Source organism: Microtus oregoni, unplaced genomic scaffold (assembly GCF_018167655.1).
Source record: "Microtus oregoni isolate MIOR12 unplaced genomic scaffold, Mior012 000098F_ref0000018, whole genome shotgun sequence".
NCBI classification, from domain to species: Eukaryota; Metazoa; Chordata; class Mammalia; order Rodentia; family Cricetidae; genus Microtus; species Microtus oregoni.
Window position 1 is genome coordinate 3,668,046 of NW_024544711.1, and position 27,130 is coordinate 3,695,175.

General features: G+C 43.4%; 4 protein-coding genes across 4 annotated transcripts in view; all 4 read left to right on the forward strand.

Moving 5' to 3' along the window:
* The first annotated feature begins 5,146 nt into the window (after positions 1–5,146).
* Positions 5,147–7,633, forward strand: LOC121443000 (protocadherin beta-7-like). Its single transcript, XM_041644669.1, has one exon. The coding sequence runs from the start codon at positions 5,147–5,149 to the stop codon at positions 7,505–7,507; it is 2,361 nt and encodes a 786-aa protein (XP_041500603.1). The 3' UTR covers positions 7,508–7,633.
* Positions 7,634–9,300: 1,667 nt separating this feature from the next.
* LOC121442985 (protocadherin beta-8-like) lies at positions 9,301–13,672 on the forward strand. The gene has a single exon (XM_041644650.1). The coding sequence runs from the start codon at positions 9,301–9,303 to the stop codon at positions 11,707–11,709; it is 2,409 nt and encodes an 802-aa protein (XP_041500584.1). The 3' UTR covers positions 11,710–13,672.
* A 1,621-nt stretch (positions 13,673–15,293) lies between these two features.
* LOC121442987 (protocadherin beta-16-like) lies at positions 15,294–18,540 on the forward strand. Its single transcript, XM_041644654.1, has one exon. The coding sequence runs from the start codon at positions 15,318–15,320 to the stop codon at positions 17,718–17,720; it is 2,403 nt and encodes an 800-aa protein (XP_041500588.1). The 5' UTR covers positions 15,294–15,317; the 3' UTR covers positions 17,721–18,540.
* Positions 18,541–19,803: 1,263 nt separating this feature from the next.
* LOC121442999 (protocadherin beta-18-like) overlaps positions 19,804–27,130 on the forward strand; it is a 51,711-nt gene continuing 44,384 nt past the window's right edge. The window contains exon 1 of the mRNA XM_041644668.1: positions 19,804–22,302. Coding sequence (XP_041500602.1) covers positions 19,804–22,185 — 2,382 coding nt within the window. The 3' untranslated portion in view covers positions 22,186–22,302. The remainder of the gene's footprint in view (positions 22,303–27,130) is intronic.

Consider the following 27,130-nt stretch of genomic DNA (forward strand, 5'->3'; position numbering starts at 1 on the left):
AGTGATGTGGCAGGATACAAGATCAACTAAAAAAAATCAGTAGCCCTCCTATACACAAAGGATAAAGAAGCAGAGAGGGAAATTAAAGAAACACCACCTTTCACAATAGCCATAAATAAACATAAAATATCTTGGGGTAACACTAACCAAAGAAGTGAAAGACCTGTTTGACAAGAACTTTAAGTCTTTGAAGAAAGAAATGGAAGAAGATACCAGAAAATGGAAGATCCCCCATGCTCAAGGATAGAAAAGATCAACATAGTAAAAATTGCAGTCCTATCAAAAGCAATATAGATTCAATGTAATTCCCATCAAAATCCCAACACAATTCTTCACAGTCATTGAAAGAAAAATAATCAACTTCATATGAAAAAACAAAAAACCCAGTATAGCCAAAAAAATATTGTACAATAAAGGAACTTCTGGAGGCATCACGATTCCTGACATCAACCCCTATTACAGAGCCACAGTCATGAAAACAGCTCGGTATTGGCATAAAAACAGAGATGTTGACCAATGGAATCAAATTGAAGAGCCGAATATTAATCCAGACACCTGTAAACACCTGATTTTTGACAAAGAAGCTAAAATTATACAAAGAAGAAAAGAAAGCATCTTCAACAAATGGTGCTGGTATAACTGGATGTCAACATGTAGAAGAATGAAAATAGATCCATATGTATCATCAAGCACAAAACTCAAGTCCAAATGGATTAAAGACCTCAATATAAATCCAACCACACTGAATCTGATAGAAGAGAAAGTGAGAAGTAGTCTTCAATGCATGGGCACAGAAGACCATTCCTAAATATAACCCCAGTAGCACAGACACTAAGAGCAACAATAAATAAATGGGACGTTCTGAAACTGAGAAGCTTCTGTAAAGCAAAGGACGCAGTCAATAAGACAAAAAAAAAAAAACCCTACAAAATGGGAGAAGATCTTCACCAACCCCACATCAGACAAAGGTGTGATCTCAAAAATGCATAAAGAACTCAAAAAAATTAGACAGTAAAATTCTAAATAACCCAATTAAAAATGGTGTACTGAACTAAACAGAGAATTCTCAACAGAAGAAGTTCAAATGGCCCAAAAGATACTTAAGGAAATGTTCAACATTCTTAGCTATCAGGGAAATGCAAATCAGAACAACTCTGAGATACCATCTTACACCTGTCAAAATGGCTAAGATCAAAACCACTAATGATAGCTTATGCTGTAGAGGATGTTGAGTAAGGGGAATACCCCTCCATTGCTGGTGGGAATGCAAACTTGGACAACCACTTTGGAAATCAGTATGGCAGTTTCTCAGAAAATTGGGATTCAACCTACCTCAAAATCCAGCAATACCACTCTTAGGCATATACCCAAAAGATGCTCAATCATGCTACAAAGACATTCGTTCAACTATGTTCATAGCAGCATTATTTATAATAACCAGAACCTGGAAACAACCTAGATGCCCCTCAACTGAAGAATGGGTAAAGAAAATGTGGCACATTTACACATTAGAGTACTACCCAGGGGTAAAAAAAATGACATCTTGAATTTTGCCTGCAAATGGGTTTAATTAGAAAACACAATCCTGAGTGAGGTAACCCAGACCCAAAAAGATGAATATGGAATGTACTCACTTATAAGTAGGACATTGGGCCTATAGTTCATGATCCTAGAGAAGCTAAGTAATAAGGTGAACCCAAAGAAAAGCATATATAGACACACCTGAAAATTGGAAACAGACAAGATAGCTTGACAAAATTGGGAGCATGGGGGCAGGGGAAGAAGGAAAGGTAAAGGGGAAAGAAGAGGGGAGAAGGGGGTTGAGGAGAACTTGAGGAAATTGGATAGACAAAGTGGAAGAAGGTCAGAGATGAGAGCAAGGAAGGAAATATCGTGATTGAGGGAGCCATTATAGGGTTAGCAGAAACCGGCTCTAGAGGAATTCCCAGAAATCTACAAGGATGATCCTGCCACAAACCCTAAGCAATAGAGGAGAAGGGGCTTGATCTTGACTTGTCCTGTAGTCAGACTGATGATTATCTTAAATATTACCAGAGAAACTTCGTCCAACAACAGATGGAAACAGAGGCAGAGACCCACATCAGAGCACGGGACTGAGCTCCCAAGGTCCAGTTGAAGAGTGGAAGAAATGAGAATATGAGCAAAGAGGTCAAGACCATGAAGGGTTCATCCACTGAAACAGTTTACCTGAGCTAATTGGAGCTCGCCACTCCAGCTGGACTGGGAAGGAACAATCATAGGACTAAGCTAGTCCCTCTGAATGTGTTGACAGTTGTATGGCTGGGGTAGACTGAGGGGCCACTGGCAGTGGCACCGGAATTTATCTCTATTACGTGTACTGGCTTTTTGGGATCCTATTCTCTTTGGATGTATACCTTGCTCAGCCTAGATGTAGTAGGGAGGGCCTTGGACCTTCCACAAAGCAATGTGCCTTACCCTCTCTTAGGATTAGATAGGGGTGGGGTGGGCGGGTGTGTGGAAGGAATGGGAGGAAGGGAGGGAATGGGAATTTGGATTGGTATTTTTTAAAAAAATCTAATAAATAAAAAAGAAATTATTTTGTGATAATTCAATAATGAATAAATATAAGTATATCTTTAAAAAAGAAAAGAAAAGCCGGGTGATGGTGGCGCGTGCCTTTAATCCCAGCACTCGGGAGGCAGAGGCAGGCGGATCTCTGTGAGTTCGAGACCAGCCTGGTCTACAGAGCTAGTTCCAGGACAGGCTCCAAAGCCACAGAGAAACTCTGTCTCGAAAAACCAAAAAAAAAAAGAAAGAAAAGAAAAGAAAAGCAGAGAGAAAGAAAAAGAAGAAGAAGAAGAAGAAGAAGAAGAAGAAGAAGAAGAAGAAGAGGAAAGGAGAACACACAAAACAGGGGAAAGAGAAATGAATGTCCATGTATGATTGCAGGATGATGACCATGCTATCAAGCATAGCAAACAGCAGTGAATCTTTGTGACTCAAGGAATTGGTGTCCTGCAGAATATTCTTTGGTAAGCCCCTTGACATCATATCTTCTCAGTCACAGGAACCTATTAAAATGTGATTTCTTAAAGCCCATGAGTAAATGGGAGAACAGAAAGATACAAAAAATATCATAACTTGGAAACCTAACTAAAATAAAAGAAAGAATCCCATGGATGACAACAAAGAGAAGTTCCAAGCTGTGTAAAAGATGTAGAAAGCAACTGTCTGGTTTAAAAGGAAGCTGGTATCTTGGAAGACACGGGAATCACCATGTGTGGAATTGCACTGGGAGGCAACTGGAATCATGGGAAGACATGGATAAGTGCTATTGGTAAAGAAAAGTAAAAGCCAAGGCAGTTATTAATGTCAAGAAAATAAGAACGGAATCCATAATTATTACACAGCAATGTCCCTAAAACATAGTAAAAAAAAGGGGCATGAAAGAGCTCAAATTTAATCCAATTTACGAAGGAGTCAGTTGATAACGCATGAGATTAAGATATGTTTTTTAAAAAAATCAGTGGCAGCAGAGGTGACTGAAAAGCCTAAAAATGACTGTATCCTGGGAGAGAAACAGAGAAGGGGAGAGAAGGGAGGGATCATTGTATTAGGTCTTTCAGTGTTTGGTTTTTAAAAATAAAGGCTACATTTTATTCTGGGATAACACTAATTTTAAAAGGCCAGAAAGCTGCAGTTCTTACAAGTCTCACCACCACTGGAAGATAAGCTATGAGACATTGCTGATAATAACAGGAAAAGCTAAGTATGCTGATGGATGTGAAAACTAGAAAAATGGCTTTTAAGAAAAGGTACTTAACAAATTATGAACAAGCATAACCCAGTACAGAATGGAGAAGATAAAGATCCAATGAAAACACTGAACTCGGGCAGCTTAAGAGGCAAATTGAAGTTAAGCATGTAGAAGGAAACAACTCACCTGTACCTGTTCTGGTCTGTGAAAGCAGATGGAGAAGCTTCCTCCCTCTTCTATGAGGCCAGGATGACAATCCACTGCCCAAACCATATGAGTCAATCATTAATGGAAAATTGGGCCAAAATATCCTAAAAGCAGGTTGACATATCAAATCTACCTGTTCACCAAAACTAATCATGGTAAAGGCTAATTTATGTTAAAGACACAAGAATTCAAAAGCTAAGTAGCACATGGAAAATTTAAACAAATATTGTTTTAAAACATTTTGTGAAAGAAATAGAAAACAACCTTGATTTAAAAATCTCAACTTAGTGGTGGTGGAACACACATTTAATCCCAGCACTTGGGAGGCAGAGACAGGAGGATTTCTGTGGGTTCAAGGCCAGCCTGGTCTACAAAAAGAGTTCCAGGATGGTCAGAGCTGTTACTCAGAGAAACCCTTCACTGGGAAAAAAAATGGACAAACAAAAATATCATTTTTTTTTACTCTGAGAGCAGCCATCATAAAGATGCAATATCGAAGCAATTCCACAAATGCAAAGCTGACCCTACTTGCTACAGCCAATACTAGAGCATTTGCTGGTTATTGGAGATTTTCACAATTAATACCAATACATAGCACTTAGGGCAGAAGGAATGTGAACATCTCAGAGCAGAAAGAATTATTAGAAAGTATAGAAGAAGAGTGAAGACCTTGAAAGTGGAAGAATTGTCCGGGTCACAAGAAACTGGAGAAAAACTCTAGTTGTTCTGTGTTATTAACACAGTTTTGCTAAGTGGTTTATGAATAGCACAATATTTGTTGATTTCTTGGTGGAGGATTGATTCTGTTTTTATAAACTATACCATCACCATTTGAAGCAGGAGGTTTTTAGATTTTCTTAAATTTTCGTGGAGAATCAAAATTTAATGTAAAACCGTGGGGCAGAATGCCTTTAATCTGCTGTATTCTTGAAAAAGAGAATAGCACTTGTACAACGCAAGGTGGCGCTGCAGGCTAAAAAGAGGAAAGGGAAAGGGAAGGGACGAAAATGCACAAAGGATAGTCTAGATTTCCGACAAAGCCTTAGGAAATGACGCGGCAGTAGCAAGCGCTGGGAGAAGGTGCCTCTCGCTTTTCATAGGAAATCTTAGTGTCCTAAGGATTCCGCTGCTGGCATTCCAGGGAGCTGCTTGAGGCAAAGTGGAAGGATTTCTGGCTTTATTTTGAAAGCCTTAGAAAGAATGGAGGTCAGATTGGAGCGAGCTGGGCAGAAAAGGCAAGTACTGTTTCTCTGTGTGTTTCTGGGAGCTGCTTGGGTTGGCGCCGAACAGCTTCAGTATTCTGTTGCGGAGGAAACTGAGAGGGGCACTTTCCTGGCCAATCTAGCTAAGGATATAGGGTTGGGGCTGGAGGAACTGTCAGCTCGGGGGGCTAGAATTGTTTCAGACCAGAACACGGGCTTTTTACTGCTCAGCACGCTTACTGGAGACTTAATTCTGAATGCAAAGCTGGACCGGGAGGAGCTGTGCGGCCCCACGGAGCCCTGTGTGCTGACGTTCCAGGTGCTGTTGGAAAACCCATTTCAGATTCACCGCGCTGCACTGCATGTCAGAGATATAAATGATAATTCCCCAATATTTCTAGACAAAGAAATTCCCTTGAAAATATCAGAAAGTGCAACTCCTGGGGCGAAGTTTCTGCTGGAGAGGGCGCTGGATTCCGACGTGGGGACAAACAGCTTGAGGAACTACACCATCAGTGCCAATGCCTATTTCCACATTCACGTGCACGATGGAGGGGAGGGCACTATCATCCCTGAATTGGTACTGGATCAAACGCTGGACCGAGAAGAAATAGCAGAGTTCACCTTAACTCTCACAGCCTTAGATGGTGGATCTCCACCCAGGTCTGGGACAGCCCTGGTGCGCATCCTGGTGTTGGACATAAATGACAACTCCCCTGAATTCGTGCAGTCCCTCTACAAAGTACAGTCACTTGAAAACACTCCTGTTGGTTCCTTGGTTGTTGCCGTGTCTGCTAGGGATTTAGACACGGGAAATTACGGACAGATAGCATACGCATTTTTTTATGCCACCGAAAGAATTCTCCAAACGTTTCAAATCAACTCTACGACTGGCGATCTTTATCTTAAAGGTGAACTCAACTACGAAGCGATTCAAACTTACTCGATAACGATACAGGCCAAAGATGGCGGGGGACTTTCTGGAAAATGCACTGTGGTTGTAGAGGTAATGGATGTAAACGATAACGCACCTGAACTTCTCTTGTCGTCGCTTACGAGCCCGATTGCAGAGAACTCACCAGAGACAGTCGTTGCTGTTTTCAGAATCAGAGACAGAGATTCGGGAAACAATGGGAAAACCATGTGCTCCATTCCGCATGATCTCCCCTTTATCCTGAAGCCATCAGTGGAAAACTTCTATACTCTAGTAACAGAGACGCCTTTAGATAGAGAATCGCAAACCGAGTACAACATCACCATCACAGTCAGCGACCTGGGCACACCCAGGCTCACAACCCAGCACACCATAACAGTGCAGGTCTCCGACGTCAACGACAATGCCCCCGCCTTCAATCAAAGCTCCTACACCCTGTTTGTCCAAGAGAACAACAGCCCCGCCCTGCACATAGGCACCATCATCGCCACAGACTCAGACTCAGGCTCCAATGCCCACATCACCTACTCGCTGCTGCCAACCCACTACCCGAAGCTGGATCTCTCCTCGCTCATCTCCATCAATGCCAACAACGGGCAGCTGTTCGCGCTCAGGGCGCTGGACTACGAGGCCCTGAAGACCTTCGAGTTCCTCGTGGGTGCCACAGACCAAGGCTCGCCCGCGCTCAGCAGCCAGGCGCTGGTGCACGTCCAGATTCTGGACGCCAACGACAATGCGCCCTTCGTGCTCTACCCTCTGCAGAACGCCTCTGCTCCCTTCACAGAGCTGCTGCCCAGGGCGGCAGAGCCAGGATACCTGGTCACCAAGGTGGTGGCTGTGGACCGCGACTCGGGACAGAATGCCTGGCTGTCATTCCAGCTGCTCAAGGCCACAGAGCCAGGGCTGTTCAGCGTGTGGGCTCACAATGGCGAGGTGCGCACCTCCAGGCTGCTGAGTGAGCGCGATGCGCCCAAGCACAGGCTGCTGCTGCTGGTCAAGGACAATGGCGATCCTCCGCGGTCTGCCAGTGTCACTCTGCAGGTGCTGCTGGTGGATGGCTTCTCTCAGCCCTACCTGCCTCTACCAGAGGTGGCGCGCGACCCCTCCCAAGATGAGGATGCGCTCACGCTATACCTGGTCATTGCCTTGGCATCTGTGTCTTCGCTCTTCCTCTTGTCTGTGCTTCTGTTCGTGGGAGTGAGGCTGTGCAGGAGATCCAGGGCGTCCTCTCCAAGTGGCTGCTCTGCGCCTGAGGGACACTTTCCTGGTCACCTGGTGGATGTCAATGGGACAGGGACTCTGTCTCAGAGCTACCAATATGAGGTGTGTCTGACTGGAGGGTCAGGGATAACCAGCGAATTTAATTTCCTAAAGCCAATTGCCCCCAACTTCTTAACCGAAAGCACAGGGAGAGAAGTAGACTAAAAGCTAAGCCCTTTTGCCAGGGGATACAGCCCTAGTTTAAAGCATGCCCTTGTTTCCTGTAGGGGAATTATTTTATGCTAACATCGTGAGGTTAGTTAAATTAGTTCAGAAAAGAACTCCTTTGCTTATTCCCAAGAACTTTCCCTCATGCATGAAATTCATGTGATGTGAGCTATCTAAAATTTGATTTGATTCCTCTTTGTTTCTAAGCAGTTGTTGAATTGTGGCCTCTTCAATGACAAATCTTGCTAGGGGTGGTTTAAACAGTTTTTCCATCATCTAACTGATTCATTGATATTTATGTTCCGAGTTGAATGAAGTCGAAAAATCCCTGCCTTACATTTGGGGAGGTTATACTCCACAGAATTTCCTTAAGTTTCTTTAGTAATTGCTGTTCATCTTACATAGCTCTTTGGAGACACGGTCCCTCTGTGTCGAAGATGGCTGTGAACTGTTGATCCTCCTGCCTCAGATCCAGTGCTAGCATTTTAGGTATCAGTCTATGTTGTTACTTTATTTCAGAAGAAACCAACGAGTAGAGGTTTTTCAGTAATGAGCAAGTAGACATTCGTAGAGGCTTGGTAAGTCCCATGATTACTAACCGGCAAAGCAGAGCACCTCCTAATTCCTTCTGCTTTATTTTTCTTGTTTAAAGTGTTAGAGAGTCCTCATTCTGTCCATCTCCAGGTATGCTATTCTCTGTCACTAGGTATCATCTGTGGTGCTCACCCTGCTCACCAGTCTCTCTTGTGTTCAGACACAGCAATACTCCTCTTGGCCTGTAGTCTTATTTCCTTATAAACCCGCAATCCCTCTTTGGGGGTTCATTACCTAACTAATATTAAAGTTCTGACTTAACTAACTCTCAAGTTCCAAAAACGTTGGGTTCTGGCACGGCACAACACGCCTTGAATCCCCGCACTTGGGAGGCAGACACAGGAGGATCTCTGTGAGTCTGAGTAAAATGTCCATGATAGCCAAGGCTGCACTGAGAGACCCTGCAGAGAGGAGGGGAGGAGGGGAGGAGGAGGAAGAGTTTTTCTACATTAGATTTCCATATATTTTTTGAGTTACTCTCCCTCCACATCTGTTTCTCATTTGTAATATGGGGAGTTCACAAAAATCCTGGAACCTAGATGCTGATATCTCATCTGGAGATGAGGAAACTAAGGCAGAGAAGTTAAATAATTTGTCCAAGGATCACAACTGCTTCTGTGGTTCTTCACACTAAAGGTCTACAATTCCTCAAACTTTGTTCCTAGAAACATACATGCACACACTTAAGTATATATTTCTTGCATATATTTTTCCTTCCAGGCTGTTATTTAAATATGTGGCCTTTGTTCAAATCTCAGTTAGCATTATTGAAAGGATCTCCACCCATGCCATTTCTCTTGTGTAGCTTTCGGGCAGTTGTCTGCCCAAGAAGACAAAGCAATAGGAGAGGTAATGCAACCTTACCTTGCCCACCACCAGATACAGGCAACTTTAGTTTTTTTACATCAATTTTCATGCCACGAAATGTTAAGATACAATGAGAACGCTTGGTGGCGCTGCAGGATAAGAAAGTAAAAGTAGAAGGCAGCTGTGGAGGAAAAAAAGGAAAAGAAAAAAATTGCTGAAGCCTGGAAGCCCAGAGAAGCTCGGACACCTCAGAGAGGAGGTCTGTGCCCTCGGGAAAGGACTGGAGTAATTCTCAGGTATCTAGTGAGATAACTACAGTACCAGATACCAGGGGAATTTACAGTTCTGCTGAAACATCCTCCAGGACGCTCGCTGCACCAGCACAAACAATGGAGGCCAGCAGGAAGCTCACTGGCAGACAAAGGCAAGTCCTTTATTTCTTTTTCCTATTAGGGTTATGTCTGGCGAGTGCAGGGGAACTGAAGCGCTATTCTGTGGTTGAGGAAAGGGAGGGTAGGTCCTTTGTAACCAATTTAGTAAATGACCTAGGTCTTGGGCAGATGGAGCTCTCCAGACGAGGGGCTAAGGTCATTTCTAAAGGGAACAAACTACATTTGCAGCTGGATCGGGAGACAGGAGATTTGCTCTTAACTGAGAAAGTGGACCGGGAGGAACTGTGTGGGCACACGGAGCCATGCCTGCTACGTTTCCAAGTGTTGCTAGACAATCCCTTAGAGATTTTTCAAGCTGAGCTAGAAGTAACAGACATAAATGACCACTCTCCAGCATTCGTGGACAAAGAAATCTTGCTAAAGATATCAGAAAGCAGTCTTCCTGGGACTATATTTCCTCTGAAGAATGCTCAGGACATGGATGTAGGCCAAAATGGTATTGATAACTACCATATCAGTTCCAATTCCTACTTTCATGTGCTCACTCGAAAACGCAGCGATGGCAAGAAATATCCTGAGCTGGTTCTAGACAGAGCTCTGGATAGAGAGGAGGAAGCTGAGCTCAAGTTAATCCTCACAGCTCAGGATGGCGGCTCGCCACCTAGGTCTGGCATCACTGAGGTCCACATTGAAGTCCTGGACATCAATGACAATGCTCCCCAGTTTGAACAGCTTTTTTACAGGGTACAGATCCCAGAGGATAGTCCAATAGGCTTTCTGGTCGTCACCATTTCCGCTACGGATAAGGACATAGGAGTCCATGGGGAGATCTCCTATTCACTTTTCCAGGCGTCAGATGACATCAGCAAAACCTTTTCGATCCACCCCTTGACTGGGGAGGTGCGACTGAGAGAGCAACTTGATTTTGAAAAGACTCAGTTCTATGAAGTCAATGTTGAGGCCAGGGACACTGGAACCTTTTCTGGAAAATGCACGATTCTGACCCAAGTCATGGATGTGAATGACCATGCTCCAGAGATTATCCTGTCTGCATTTACCAACCCCATCCCTGAGAATTTGCCAGAAACTATGGTGGCAGTGTTTAGTGTATCTGATCTAGATTCAGGAGAAAACGGCAAAACAAGTTGTTCCATTCAGGACGATCTACCTTTCTTCCTAAAGCCTTCTGGAGAAAACTTTTACACACTATTAACACAGAACGCACTTGACAGAGAGACTACGGCAGAATACAACATCACCATCAGTGTTGCAGACATGGGGAGTCCCATACTGAGAACACAAGTCAATATAACAGTGCAGGTCTCAGACATCAACGACAACGCCCCCGCCTTCACTCAAACCTCCTACACACTCTTTGTTCAAGAGAACAACAGCCCCGCCCTGCACATAGGCACCATCAGCGCCACAGACTCAGACTCAGGCTCCAATGCCCACATCACCTACTCGCTGATGCCCACTCACGACCCGCAGCTGGATCTCTCCTCGCTCATCTCCATCAACGCCGACAATGGGCAGCTGTTCGCGCTCAGGGCGCTGGACTACGAGGCCCTGAAGACCTTCGAGTTTCATGTGGGAGCCACGGACCAAGGCTCGCCCGCCCTCAGTAGCCAGGCGCTGGTGCGCGTGCTGGTGCTGGACGCCAACGACAATGCGCCCTTCGTGCTCTACCCGCTGCAGAATGCCTCTGCGCCCTACACAGAGCTGCTGCCCAGAGCGGCTGAACCTGGCTATCTGGTCACCAAGGTGGTGGCTGTGGACCGCGACTCGGGACAGAATGCCTGGCTGTCATTCCAGCTGCTGAAGGCCACGGAGCCCGGACTGTTCAGCGTGTGGGCTCACAATGGCGAGGTGCGCACCTCCAGGCTGCTGAGTGAGCGCGATGCGCCCAAGCACAGGCTACTGCTGCTGGTCAAGGACAATGGCGATCCTCCGCGGTCTGCCAGTGTCACTCTGCAGGTGCTGCTGGTGGATGGCTTCTCTCAGCCCTTCCTGCCTCTACCGGAGGTGGCGCGCGACCCCGCCCAAGATGAGGATGAGCTCACGCTGTACCTGGTTATTGCCTTGGCATCTGTGTCTTCTCTCTTCCTCTTGTCTGTTCTGCTGTTTGTGGGTATGAGGCTGTGCAAGAGGGCCAGAGCGTCCTCTCTGGGTGGCTGCTCTGTGCCTGAAGGACACTTTCCTGCCCACCTGGTGGATGTCAGCGGGGCAGGGACCCTGTCCCAGAACTACCAGTATGAGGTGTGTCTGACAGGGGACTCTGGAACTGATGAGTTCAAATTCCTGAAACCAATTTTACCTAATTTCCAAGACCATCCTCTTGGACCAGAAATGGGTGAAAATTCCGACTCTAGAAACGACTGGGGTTTCGGCATTCAGTTAAAATAGCTTCTTTTTTTTTTTTATCATGTGTAGTGTGTTGTTGTTAGCTCAAACTACTATTTTTGATGTGCCCATCGTGAACATTTGAAGCCTGCCGAAAGCTTGTTTGCAGCATATTCCAGCCATCGTTTTAGTGAGGCTGTCTCATCTTTAATCCAGACCGAAGATGAAATGTTCTAATCTTGTCTTTCTAACGTGTCTCTTTTCGTACAAATCTTGCTGTGGGATAGCTTAGGAATGTACAAGAAAGGAAGTGGAAAATCCTTTCAGCCCAATCCAACGCAGCTCAGTGTGTGTGCTCTTCCCAGTTGTTAGCCATCGAGTACACAATACACAGCATTGCTCGGATGCAAGGAGATCTAATCAGAAATGGGAACGAAGGGGCACTGAGGGGCCTGGCTTTTGCTTTATTCGGCCTCCACTGGACTAACTTTGATGTTGGTGTTGTTGTTAAAAAATGTTCCCTAGCTGCATGTCTCTTCATTAGCCTGTTGTTGCTTTTAATATCACTGTCTTAAACTGCTTTCTGCTGCGTTTTGTTGGTACGGAGGAGGATTCAGAAAGCCTTCCCCTATTTTCCTGGTAAGCTGAAATAGTGTGGCTGTAAAATTGGCTTTTCTCTTCTGAGAAATATTTGTGCATACCAATATTTACTCTTTTCCCCTTTAGTTTTTGCATTTTGTTTTTGTGTTTGTTTGTTTATTTGTTTGTCTGAGACAGAGTTTCTCTGTGTAACAGTCCTGGTTGTCCTGGAACTCAATTTGTAGACCAAGTTGAGTACCACTGATATTTCAATCTCCAAGAACACTATTAAAGGGAGATGTCTCATGTGAAACTTGATTTTCACCTTTTTGACCTGAAATGTGATTCTCAACCTGTGGGTCTCTATCCCTCTGGGGTCACATATCAGATATCTTGCCTACCAGATACTTACATTAATATTTACAACAGTAGCAATATTACAGTTATGAAGTAGCCGCAAAATAATTTTATGGGTGAGGGACACCACAACATAAGGAACTGTAAAGGGTCACAGCATTATTAGAAGGTTGAGAACCACTGCTTTACCACTGTGTCCTCCCTGGGATGTGTACAGTGTGCTGAGTGCACAGATCACCCTGGAGGATCTGGGATAGCAATGGAGGGCTAAAATAGTGGGGGATGAGCTTAAAAGAGACAGCATCCCTGGTGACTAAGGAGTTGTCACATCATTCCCTGTGCTGCCCATTTCTGATTATATGTAGGTGTGTCTGCATGCGGGTATGCACATATGAGTGCAAGTACGCTCAGAGGACAGAGGCATTGGATCCCTTTGATCTGGAGCACAGAAGGCTCTGAGCTGCCTGTCCTAGATTTTGAAGACCAAACTCAGGTCCTCTGCAAAAGCAACAAGTACTCTCAACCACAGAGCAGTCTCTCCAGACCTTACTTTCATTATATTTTAAATATTTTCCCAAACCCTATGTGGGTTACAATTATTCCTGTGTGTGTGTGTGTGTGTGTGTGTGTAGCAATATCACTTGTTGTCAAATGAAGATACATAAAAATCATTATAACAAGAGTTTAGGTTTCATTGGCTTGAGGAACCCAACTAACAACTTCTAGAGCCCTTAGCAAAACAATGAATTAATAAGGGTATCAAGGATATCAATGTCTATGTGGTACTGAAGTTCAAATCCTGAGTCTCGTGCATGTTAAATGTGCTCTATCACTGAACTTCCTGCCCTGCCCTTCGTGAATTTTCACTGCAATTCAATTCAAACTATAAGAACAGAAAATCTAAATAAAAGAATACAAAGATAATCCAAACTTTCAATATAGAATTTAAACTCTATTTTTAAATTTAAATAGAATTTAATATAAGTTTAAATCTATTTTAAACTCTCAGTATTGTTATTAAAAGATGAACAATTCAATTAAACAAAGACCAGAATAGATATTTTCTGAAAAAGATATACCAATGATTAGGATGCACCCAAAAAGCTATACAACATTGCTCAGCAAATAAACATCACAGCAAGACACTCAGAACTCCTAGGATGGCAAGGACCAAAAAGAGCCAAATCAGTGTTGGGAGGTTGTCATAATTTTGAAACCCTGACACACAACTGAAGAAATGGAAAATGCTGCAGCCATTTTTTTTAAAAACATTCTGTCAGTTTTTCAAATGGACAAACATAGAGCTCATCATGGGTTAAGCAATTCAACTCCTAGAGAAATAATGTATGTTCACATAAAATATATACATGAGGTGGGCTGTGGTGGTGCTCACTTTTAGGGATCCAGAGGCAGGTAGATCTAAGTTTGAGGCCAGCCTGGTCTACAGGCCTAATTCCAGGACATCCAAGACTACACAGAGAAACTCTATCTCAGAAAACCAAATGTGTGTATACATATATGATTCTTCATAGCAACATTGTTTGTGAAAAGCAAAAGGGTAGAACGATTCCAAATGCCCAAATAAACATGAGCCTGCTATATCCAGGAAAAGTAATGAAATACTGACACATGCTAGAATTTGGACGAACCTTTAAACCATCAGGGCAAGGGAGGGAAGCTGACCAGCCTCAAAGGTCCACATATTCTGTCATTCCATTAGTATGGAAGTCTACAATAGAGAACTCTGTCTAGACCAAAAGAGGAGACTAATGGTTCCTTTGGGCTCTGCTCAGGAGAAACGAGAAAATAAGATGATCGTTAAGGGATGTGAGGTACTTCTTTGATGTAAGATATACAGTCCAGAACTGACCTTGGTAATGGGTGCACCACTTTGTGTATATATTAAAAGGCTCTAAGTTTTAAACCTTAAAAGAATGCATTCAATTATATGTTATATCCCAAAGATGTATATTAGAAAACGCAAGAATTATTCTTGCCAAATATAAAAATCAATCCAGGCCCACATAAGTCTATTTATGAAATGATTTTCTGGTAACTGAACATTGGGAAGACTTACAATTCTTTCCCTTGGATGTTCAGAGAAGGAATCCATTTGTTCCTTAATAAAGCACGTCTACACTCTATACACTGGCTGGAATTTTGCATTGTCTACTCATTTGTGACTCTACTGTGTATGTTGAAAATGTGTGTACGTGAAACATTCGCCGTGCTACCTTCGAAACTTTACCCCTCGATGCAAATGTTGCTTACGCTACCTTATTTAGTCATTGACATCGGCAGCGTTACATACCCAATACCATGAATGAAAACTTATTTTTGTATTTAGTTTCATATAATACCTCAGTAATGTACTTATACACACAAAAGTAACTTGAAAAAAGTTAGTGATTCCTATTATATAACTTAGTCCACATGTCTTGGAGAATTTTGTCTCTTGTTAAATCTGAACCTGTAAGGGCCAGTGAGACCGCGCGGTGGCGCTGCAGGTTAAGAAGACAGAGCATAGGAATTGCTTCTGCAATCGCCTTTTCAGGGCCAGTTTCTCACCACCTAGAAGCAAAAGATAAGCTCTTCCGCCAAAGCAAAGGCGCGTGTAAACCTTAAATATTCGATTTGGAGGCTTGATTCTGACTTTCTGGACTGTGAGACAGTGCTGTTAGGATCCTGGGCATATGTGAAGCTACTGTGGAGCAAACAGGAAAGAGGAAAGAGCCATGGAGACTGCGCGGATGCACAAACTGAGACAAAGGCAAGTCCTGGCTTTCTTTGTTTTGCTGAGTGTGTCTGAGGCAGGCAGGGAGCTCGGTCCCTATTCCATAGAGGAAGAGATGGAGAGGGGCTCCTTTGTGGCAAATCTTGGGAAAGATCTGGGGGTGGAACTGGCAGAGATATCCACCCGCAGGGCTCGGATCATTTCCCGGGAAAACAGAGAGCACCTGCAGCTCAATGTTCAGTCTGGAGATTTGCTCATAAGTGAGAAGCTAGATCGAGAGGAGCTATGCGGCTCCACTGAGCCCTGTGTTCTGCACTTCCAAGTGTTAATGGAAAACCCTTTGGAGGTATTTCAGGCTGAACTGAGGGTGAAGGACATAAATGACCATTCTCCAGTGTTCACTGAAAAAGAAATGATGCTGAGGATACCAGAAAACAGTCCTCTGGGAACCACATTCCCTTTAAATAATGCTCTGGACTCAGATGTAGAAATCAACAATATTCAGAGCTATCAAGTCAGCTCCAACTCTCATTTCCTGGTTGTCACCCGCAACCGCAGTGATGGCAGGAAGTACCCAGAGCTGGTGCTGGAGAAAGAACTGGATCGGGAGGAGGAGCCTGAGCTGAGGTTAACCCTGATAGCCTTGGATGGTGGCTCTCCTCCCCGGTCTGGGTTGGCGCGGGTTCTCATTGAAGTAGTGGACATCAACGACAATTCCCCCGAGTTTCAGCAGTCAACTTACCAAGTGCAAATTCCGGAGAACCTCTCTCCGGGGTCCCTGGTCGTCACAGTCTCAGCCAATGACTTAGACAGTGGAGATAATGCGAAAGTACTGTACGCACTCTCTCAGCCTTCAGAAGATATCAGCAAGACATTAGAAGTAAATCCAGTAACGGGGGAAGTTCGGCTAAGAAAAGAGGTAGATTTTGAAACAATTCCCTCTTATGAAGTGGATATCAAGGCCACGGATGGGGGAGGTCTCTCGGGAAAATGCACGCTGCTCCTGCAGGTGGTGGATGTGAACGACAACCCCCCAGAAGTGATGCTATCTGCACTTAACAGCCCAGTTCCAGAAAACTCTCCGGATGAGGTAGTTGCTGTTTTCAGTGTTAGAGATGCTGACTCAGGGAACAATGGGAAGGTGGTTTCCGCCATCCAGGAGGACCTTCCTTTTCTTCTAAAACCTTCAGGAAAGAAGTTTTACACTTTAATAACGAAGAGAGCGCTAGACAGGGAAGAAAAAGAGCAGTACAACATTACCATAACAGCCACCGACCTGGGCACACCCCGGCTCACATCCCAGCACACCATAACAGTGCAGGTCTCTGACGTCAACGACAACGCCCCCGCCTTCACTCAAAGCTCCTACACCCTGTTTGTCCAAGAGAACAACAGCCCTGCCCTGCACATAGGCACCATCAGCGCCACAGACTCAGACTCGGGCTCCAATGCCCACATCACCTTCTCGCTGCTGCCAACCCAGGACTCACAGCTGGACCTGTCCTCGCTCATCTCCATCAATAGCGACAATGGACAGCTGTTCGCGCTTAGGGCACTGGACTATGAGGCCCTGCAGAGCTTCGAGTTCCTCGTGGGTGCCACAGACCAAGGCTCGCCCGCTCTCAGTAGCCAGGCGCTGGTGCGCGTGCTGGTGCTGGATGCCAACGACAACGCACCCTTCGTGCTCTACCCGCTGCAGAACGCCTCTGCGCCCTACACAGAGCTGCTGCCCAGGGCAGCGGAGCCAGGATACCTGGTCACCAAGGTGGTAGCTGTGGACCGCGACTCAGGTCAGAATGCCTGGCTGTCATTCCAGCTGCTCAAGGCCACGGAGCCCGGACTGTTCAGCGTGTGGGCTCACAATGGCGAGGTGCGCACCTCCAGGCTGCTGAGTGAACGCGATGCGCCCAAGCACAGGCTGCTGCTGGTGGTCAAGGACAATGGCGATCCTCCGCGGTCTGCCAGTGTCACTCTGCAGGTGCTGCTGGTGGATGGCTTCTCTCAACCTTACCTGCCTCTGCCTGAGGTGGCGCGCGACCCTGCCCAAGATGAGGATGCGCTCACGCTGTACCTGGTCATTGCCTTGGCATCTGTGTCTTCGCTCTTCCTCTTGTCTGTGCTGCTGTTTGTGGGGGTGAGGCTATGCAGGAGGGCCAGGGCGTCCACTCTGGGTGGCTGCTCTGTGCCTGATGGCCATTTTCCTGGTCACCTGGTGGATGTCAGCGGGGCAGGGACCCTGTCCCAGAGCTACCAGTATGAGGTATGTCTGATGGGCGATTCTTCTGGGACCAGCGATTTTAAATTATTACAGCCAGTTCTTCCTAGCTCCTTGGCCCAGTCCTCTGGGAAAGAAATGGTGGAAAATTCTACCCTCCAGAATAGTTTTGGATTTAATCATTATTAGAAAACTACTTAGTAGATATTTACTTCCTAATATTGTCTTGTTGGTTAGCTATATTTTGTATACCTGTTACTAACAATTTTAATTTTCACTTTACTCATCGGTTTTCAGGTTTATGCTTAATGTCATGGTTTTACTCTCATCTATCGCACAGAATTTCTTCATGGGATCCCAGTAAATGAGAAGGCTTTGTCTGCACAGTTAAACTGATTGTTAAAATTGTTTCTACCACTTTGCTTTTGTTGGCTTCATTAGTTCTGCACACTTCATGCCAGGGTTCTGTTCCTAGACTTCTTGAATTCTTAGAATATTATGCTGCTTGTTGTGTTCATATATACTAGGTATTTCTGCATTTCCTTTCTATACTAGAAGTCTTGTTTTTTAGTCCTTGGTTCTCATTATATAAAATAGTTGTTTTCTACTATGCTAGTATATTAAAGTTCTATTTTTCTTTGTTTATATATCTTGATTTAAGATCTATTTATGTCAAAGTAATAGAAGCATGTAGTCAATCTGAAAACAAAAGTATCATAAGATAGTGAGTTTGTGTTGATTGACTTTATTTGTGGGCGTGAAGGCAAATGTTGGCATTATAAAGCATCAAATAAGAGCATTTAATAATTTGTCTTATTACTATACATTACTATAAATTACTAAATAATTTGTCTTAATTCTGCATGGAAACCTTAGAGATAGACATTGAGTTTTCAATGGCTTACAATCCAGTTGCATTCTTTTGAATAAACAGTGTATTATATCACCAAGTACCTGTTGTGACTTTTCTATGCAACAGAGCTGGGGTCTGAGGCACTATCTAATCTTGTACACGTACACGTCTTAAGGTTTAGTCTCTATCATTTGCTTATAGTGGAAAAGAGAACATTTTAGGCCTTTGAGTAAAATTCTTTGTAAGGAAGATATTTTATTGATATACCCCTGCATTCAGCATCATTAGAATATGTGGTAGTCATAGTTTTGTTCTTCTTTTATTTCATGTATAGTAACTAGATCGTATTAGATTTCATTAAGAGCAACATTTAAACAAAGATGGGGCTTTCGTTCAGCTGTATAATGATGACTGTTATAAGAATAAAGACAAATGAAAGAACAGGAATAGAAATTTCAAAGTATGAGTAAGTGAAATAATATGATTTTCGAATGATAGGTACTGGACATTGCCTGTTTCTTGTCCTCCTTATAGTTCATTCGTGTGTATTCTGACTCAATAAACATTAGTGACTGAATGACTTGCCAAAGATAACAGTTCCCGTCTCAAGCAGATCACACATTGAAGGAGAGGTAGACTCTTACAAAGCTGGAAGCAATGTTATTTACATAATAAACAAAATCCTGTGCATTTCACTTGGTAGTACGCATCCTGGGGCCCTGAGGGGGGTTGGTATGATCGTCCAGTTCTGAAGGCAGAGTACTGCTTTGTTTTAAGGAATGTGATACGGTTTCAATAAGGTTTCTGAGGAATGTGCCAAACATCTCTTTTGCCTGTTTCTTGTGTCCCTTGCTGCGGTTTCCAGAACTATGAAATATGTTATCAAAAGACAAGTTCACAATTTTTCCTTTGCTTGCACGAGGCTGTGCCGGAGATGAAAGGACTTACATGGAGTTAAGTAGCAAAGAAAAAAAGGGAGTGCCATAAACCTTCAGTTCAACTGTTAGAATTTTAACTTTCCCACGCAGCTGAGAAGACTCAGTATGAATGGATCTCTATCTCAGCATAATTTTCACAAAACAAAGAAAAGGAAAATGGAAAATTAAAATAAGCCAACGCAGAAAATATTTAATAAATATATATGCGTGAACACATAAAAACAGGAAACAGCATTTTTCAATCTGTTGGTGGCCACATGGTGGCGCTGCAGGCTAAAGAGACGCAAGGAAAATTTAATTGAGGCTGCACCCGAAGTCACAAGACAAAAAAGGAAAATCCTGACCACTGAGACAAAAGCTGAGGCTCCTCAAGACTGAGGAAGAAAGAAAATATCCTAGATACTTCCATCTAAGTGGAACGTCTGAGGTTTATGACTGCTGAGAGCTGTGGCTGGGACCTGTAGTGGGTAAAGAAGAAACAATGGCAGCCAGAGGGTCACGCTTCCCCAGACAAAGGCAAGTGCTATTATTTCTCTTTCTGTTCTGGGAACTGTGTTGGGCAGGCTCTGAGTTTGCACGTTATTCTGTAACCGAGGAAACAGAAAGGGGATCCTTTGTGGCGAATCTGGCAAAGGAACTGGGGCTAGGGGTGGAAGCGCTGGCTGCAAAGAGAACTAGGGTGGTTTCTGATGATAACAAACAGCGTTTGCTCCTGGATTTTCACACTGGAGATTTGCTCACAAATGAGAAACTGGACCGGGAGAAGCTGTGTGGCTCCACAGAGCCCTGCATACTCTATTTCCAAATTTTAATGGATAACCCCTTTCAGATTTACCGGGCTGAGCTGAGAATCGTGGATATAAATGATCACTCACCCGCCTTTCAGGACAAAGAGATGATTTTAAAAATACCAGAAAGCACAGCCGTAGGAGCAGCATTTCGATTACAAAGAGCACTAGACTCAGATGCAGGACGCAATGGCATCCAAAACTACACCATCAGCCCCAACTCGCCTTTTCATATTACAATTCATGACAGCGACGAAGGGGTGATATACCCAGAGCTGGTGCTAGAAAAACCTCTAGATTGGGAAGAAGAGCGGGAGTTCAGTTTAATACTCACCGCATTTGACGGCGGGTCTCCGCCCAGGTCAGGAACAGCCACTGTACGTATTCTGGTCTTGGACATCAATGATAATGCCCCGCAGTTTTCCCAGGAACTTTATCAAACCCAGGCTCCAGAAAATAGCCCCGTAGAACTTCCTCTTGTTAAAGTCTCTGCAGAAGATGTGGACTCAGGAGTCAATGCAGAAATATCCTATTCGTTTTTTGATGCTTCCGAAGATATTCGAGCAACCTTTCAAATCAACCCTTTCTCGGGGGAAATTGTGCTCAAAGCCTTGCTTGATTATGAGTTAGTAAAGTCCTATAAGTTAAATATACAGGCAGTTGATGGTGGAGGCCTTTCTGCTAGATGTACGGTTTTAGTTCATGTTTTAGACATCAATGACAACTCCCCAGAACTGATCATATCATCACTAGTCAACGAAGTTGTTGAGAACTCTCCCGAAACCGTGCTGGCAGTTTTTAGGATCAACGACAGAGACTCTGGAGAAAATGGAAAGACCGTTTGCTACATTCAAGAAAATCTGCCTTTCCTTCTAAGACCTTCTGTAGACAATTTTTACATCCTAATGACAGAAGGAGCTCTGGATAGAGAGACCAGATCACAATACAACATCACTGTCACAGTCACGGACATGGGCACACCCAGGCTCATGACCCAGCACACCATAACAGTGCAGGTCTCTGATGTCAACGACAACGCCCCCGCCTTCACACAAAGCTCCTACACCCTGTTGGTCCAGGAGAACAACAGCCCCGCCCTGCACATAGGCACCATCAGCGCCACAGACTCAGACTCAGGCTCCAATGCCCACATCACCTACTCGCTGCTGTCCACCCAAGACCTACAGCTGGACCTATCCTCGCTCATCTCCATCAATGCCGACAATGGGCAGCTGTTCGCGCTCAGGGCGCTGGACTACGAGGCCCTAAAGACCTTTGAGTTTCGCGTGGGCGCCACAGACCAAGGCTCGCCCGCGCTCAGCAGCCAGGCGCTGGTGCGCGTGCTGGTGCTGGACGCCAACGACAATGCGCCCTTTGTGCTCTACCCTCTGCAGAACGCCTCTGCTCCCTTCACAGAGCTGCTGCCTAGGGCGGCAGAGCCTGGCTACCTGGTCACCAAGGTGGTGGCTGTGGACCGCGACTCTGGCCAGAATGCCTGGCTGTCATTCCAGCTGCTCAAGGCCACGGAGCCCGGACTGTTCAGCGTGTGGGCTCACAATGGCGAGGTGCGCACCTCCAGGCTGCTGAGTGAGCGCGATGCGCCCAAGCACAGGCTGCTGCTGCTGGTCAAGGACAATGGCGATCCTCCGCGGTCTGCCAGTGTCACTCTGCAGGTGCTGCTGGTGGATGGCTTCTCTCAGCCCTACCTGCCTCTGCCTGAGGTGGCGCGCGACCCTGCCCAAGATGAGGATGCGCTCACGCTATACCTGGTCATTGCCTTGGCATCTGTGTCTTCGGTCTTCCTCTTATCTGTGCTGCTGTTTGTGGGGGTAAGACTGTGCAGGAGGGCCAGGACATCCTCGCTGAGGGCCTGCTCAGTGCCGGAGGTACATTTTCCTGGCCACCTGGTGGATTTCAGCGGCATGGGCACCCTGTCCCAAAGCTACCAATATGATGTGTGCCTGATGGGAGGCTCTTCTGATACCAATGATTTCAAGTTCCTGAAACCAATAATACATCCCGATGTTCATGCTCATGGCTCCCAGAGCAATGGTGAAGAAAAGCCCATATTTTGATGTCTCTACTTTTGAGTATGTTTCATCCATTTAATGTATGGTACAGCCATATGAATGCTAGTTTAGTTGTGCAGTAGTTGCAACTCAAGACAACACAACTTCATTTTCAACTTCCAAGTAGGTCACGTTTACATTCTTCCAATGTTTTTACAGTAGTGATTACTTTTAATAGACTATGTACCACTTTAAGTTTTAGATTTGGTTCTTTCATAGCTCACAATAATTTGATGTTATTTCTCATTACAGAAAATTGAGATTTGGGGGTTTTATTGTTTTCTTTTATTTTCTTTTCTTGCTAATCACTAATCCAAGTGTTTTGCATGCTAAGCAAGTGCTCTGCCATTGAGTTCTACCTCTAGCTAGTCATTTTTTAAAAGTCTAGTATTTTAACTCTTTGACTTTGACAATTTCATGCATCTATGTCACACATTTTGTTTTTTATAACCTCCTTGCTCCTTCCCCATTGTTTATGATTTTGAATATTCTGATGATTCCCATGCTAGCATACTATTTAATGGGTTTCAGCATGACTTCCGCAAACAGAGGTTTCATTCATTCCTAACTTCTGCTGTTCCCCTGGTTCCCTTCCTTCTCCCTGCAGGTCCCCCATTCTGCTTTCTGTCACAGCTATTTCATTACCCTTTCTCTCCTTCCTCAAGAGCTCTTTCTGGTGTTCATGCTTGCTGTCATATAAAACAGATTGTGTCATATAATAAAATACAGTGTAATAATCTGCATGAAAATCAACATAAATTTGAACACATTTCTGTGTGGTAATATTTATGGACTGTTGGAAACATACTTTTCATTTTATATTGATACTTAAAGAACTGTCCAGTTTAGAAATCGAGATAAATTAAAGGTTATAGAAAAATAATTTTGATCTCCAGCCCCTTTCTACACAGTTCTTCAAGTGTAATCTGCTTCCAGGTGATGTGTTTAGACGACTTTATCTTGATAGCCAACTTTTATGTGTTACCCACTCGTTACAAAAGGGTTTACAGTTCTTATTTCCCATTAATAGACACACACACAAAAGGTGTGTATTTCCTTTCTCCTCGTTTCCTGGTATAATTCTCAGAAAGTGTTGCCAGTTTTGTTTCTGTGGGCTTCTATGGATCAAAACCAAGACTACTAGATGAGTACCATCTCTGAAATAAAACTAATATTAATGTCCATCTAGCTGGGTCTCTTATGTACACTTAGTAGTGCAGTATCATTATATTTCCTTTCTTGAAAACATCTTTCCCAGACCTGATAGCTGCCCTTAGATTTGGCTAAATTTCCATTTACTGCTAGTGATTTTCTGCCCCTCTCATTCCAGGCTAAGTGAGCAAATAAAGAAGTGGTTACCATAAGCTGTACCCTTCCTTCTTTCTACTGATTTTTCACATCATAGTCCTCTTGAATATTAACTTTTTCCCTTCAAATATTCAAACACCATATACAAAAAAATTCTGTTTGTTTCCTATAGATCTTTTATTCATAGTTTTTCTTCATTTAGAGTGTTTACCAAATGGCTGTCCTGGTTTTTTTGATTTATAACTTTTTTCATTTTTTTTACCTAACAACTGCAGTTCCCCTCCCTCTTTTCCCCCATTCCCTTCCCCTGACTCCCATCTATTCTGCTCCCCATTCACTCCTTTTCCATTGAGAAAAGGGCAGGCCTCCCATGGGCATTAACAAAGCCTGGCACCTCAAGTTGAGGGAGGACCGAGCTCCTTCCCCTGCATTAAGGCTGGGCAAAGTAATCCAGTATGGCAAACAAGTCCCCAAAAGCCAGCTAAGCACCAGAGACAGGTCCTGATCTCACTGCTAGGAGTCTTACAAACAGATCAAGCTACATAACTGTCACACACATGCAGAGGGCCTAGGTTGGTCCTATGCAAGCTCCCTAACAGTTGGTCCAGAGTCCATGTTCTCCAACTAGCACAGGTCATCTGTCTCTGTGAGTTCCTCTGTCGTGACCTTGACCTTCCCTGGCTTATACAATTCCTCCTCCCTTTCTTCAGGAGGACACCCAGAGTTTGGCCTGGTGCTTGGCTGTGGATCTCTGTGTCTGCTTCCATGAGTTCCTGGATAAAGGCTCTCTGATGACAGTTAGGGTAGTCACCAATCTGATTACAGAAGATGGGCCAGTTCAGGCAGCCTCTCCACAAGATGACTCGAGCTAAGACCCCTAGCAATAGTGGAGAGGATGTCATGCTTTTAATATTTGCCGCACACTGCCCACCTTTTATGGAGCCCAATATCATTTCTCAGTTTACTTTCTTACTTTGTTGGAACCCAGTTTCATTAATACAGATGCAGAGGTAGTTTTATAAAAACAACTTTTGGTACTTTACATAGTGCAGCAATCTTTTCATTTGATTGATAGTTTGTTTGGGTATAAAATTACAATTTGAAATTTTCTCTCTCAGAATTAAAAAGGACTTTTCTGGTGTGGGAGATCCTTTTGGCTATGTGTTGCTTTTATTGGTTAATGAATAGAAGAACTGCTTTGGCCTGTAGGAAGGCAGAACTTATCTAGGTGGGGAAAACTAAACTGAATGCTGGGAGAAAGAAGGCAGAGTCAGTGAGAAGCCATTTAGCCCGGCAGGAGACAAACACTAGAACTTTACTAGGTAAGCCAAAGCCTTGTTGTGATACACAGATGAATGGAGATTGGATAATTTAAGATATGAGTTAGCCAGAAATAAGCTTAAGCTATTGGCCAAACTCTATTACAAATAATATAGTTTCTGTGTGATTATTTTGGGGCTCAGCAGTTGGGAACAAACAAGCGGGCTACTTACAATACTTTTCTTTTTCTTAATTGTGTAGATGCACTTTTCATAAGGAAAATTCCATTCTAAAGAGTATCTCATTTTCTGCAATATTTTTTTTCCATTCATTCTGGGAGCATTGGAAAACCTACCCTCAGTAGTCTGAAAATACCATAGCAGAAACTACTTGTTAACATTTTCACAAGGATATACTCTGTCAGAGTTCAGACTCTTAGTTCAGAGAAAATTTCATTTTATTTTGCTATAATTTCTTTCCTGTATTTTCTAAAAATTTTGATTGAATATTTGACCAACTGGACTGGTTCTGTAAAACCCTTTCTATTTCCCATTTGCCTCTGGCTCTACTTTCCTTCACTGCTCATCTAATCATTTGATCTTTGTATGTAAGCTTTCCTTTTGGCATATAAACACTTATAGAACATTTTTTGGTTCTGCTAAATTTTTAAAACAGTATTCATTGGAAATATAATGTTTTTATCTGTAATTTGCCCTCTTAGAATATATCCCAAAGATATACTTGAACAGCATTATTAATGCTTTATAGTCATTTTAAAAATTAAGAATGTGTCAGAGAAGTTAAAGAAATTTACCAAAATTATATAGTTTGTATGGGACATTTAAGTCCCCTAATCTTTTCTGTTTTCTTTTTAACTCTTGGAGCAGGGTCTCAACTAATAGTACAGGGTAGCTTAAAATGTGCAATCGTTGTGACTCTTCCTCCTGAGTATTGGGACCACAGGTATTATGTAGGCAGACCCACGACATTGGTAAGTGTAAGAATTTGTGCTCTCCTGCTTTCCAGCTTAGCCTTCTGGACTGCCTGTGGTGTGGGATCATGTGTCTGCAATAGACCTTGTTTCCCACAGCCTGAGAGCATCGCTTCAGAAGAGACTTGAAATCTCACCACTCAAACTCTCAAGTTCTCCTTTCCTTTAGTTTAATTTCATACTTTTGTTCAGCAGTACTTATGTGTCAAAGGCTAGAGAAAGTTTGCTGATCTCTCTGAATCAAGTATCCATTCTTTACCTTGAGTGACTTTGCTATCTCTGTAGACACAGCGAACAGAGAATTCAACACTACTGTAAATACACCTTCAAATAATAAATTGTTCATCTCATGATTAACTTTAAACTTCCAGTTTTTCTAAATCTAGAATGTGAATGGTGTTATGAGAGACAAACCTGCCATTTGCCCTAACTCCAGTGATGGACTTTTAGCCATTTCCTGGAACTTTGTAGTAAGCTTCTCCCATCTGTTTTCTGTCTTTAAATTCACGTGTGCACATTAGTTTTGTGAGTTCTCTAAACTGCGACTTCCCTGTCCACTTGATGGGTATTTCAAAGGCAGAAGAATAACTGCATATCGCCAGCACACCTACCTTTCGGTTTCTATCTTTTGTGTTGTTTCATTTTCTTTTTCAGCTATATATAGAACTTAAATTCTTAAAAATTCAATTCAAACAGTATTTCTCAACTACAACTATTTCATCCATTGCTGGGCACTTTTGCAACTTTCAACAGTGGACATCGCTGATGAACGTCTAGCATCTGTTCCCAACAGTCTAGCATCTGTTCCCAACAGTTTCCTCCTTTAGCACAAGCATTATTTCAGTTAGTGATATTCCCTAGTTTTAGAGATGATACTATTTGGGTCTAAACAATAAAAGAGTAAGTATTCAAGCTCTGTGACTAAAAGCTCTCCCTATGATGCTGTATTTGAGTAACTGTGTAGTGAGTGCTTCATTAGCCAGAACATGGCATTATGGTGTCATCTGCTGTTAAATTTTCACTCTCTTTAGGAAAGCAAATTTCTTTTTTTTGCCCCTGAACTTCTATGTCAGCAGAATATCTTGGGGACCTGTGGGAGATCAGTGTTAGGAGTAAGAGTATACTTTACATAAAACACCACATTTGTGAACCACTTACTGAATTTTTGTCACTTGCAAGAAAATGAAACAAAACTATGAATTTAAATAATATGTTTCTTAATGTGTACCATCTCCTGACTAATCCAGTTTCATAAACCAAGATTACCTCTAACACTTCTCATTGGACACTTTTGCTTTTCCTTTCTAACTAAGGAAGGCCTAGTGGGAAGGGATGAGTTAAATTTAACAATGTTATATTCCTGAGATACTTAACACATGCTTTAAAACAAAT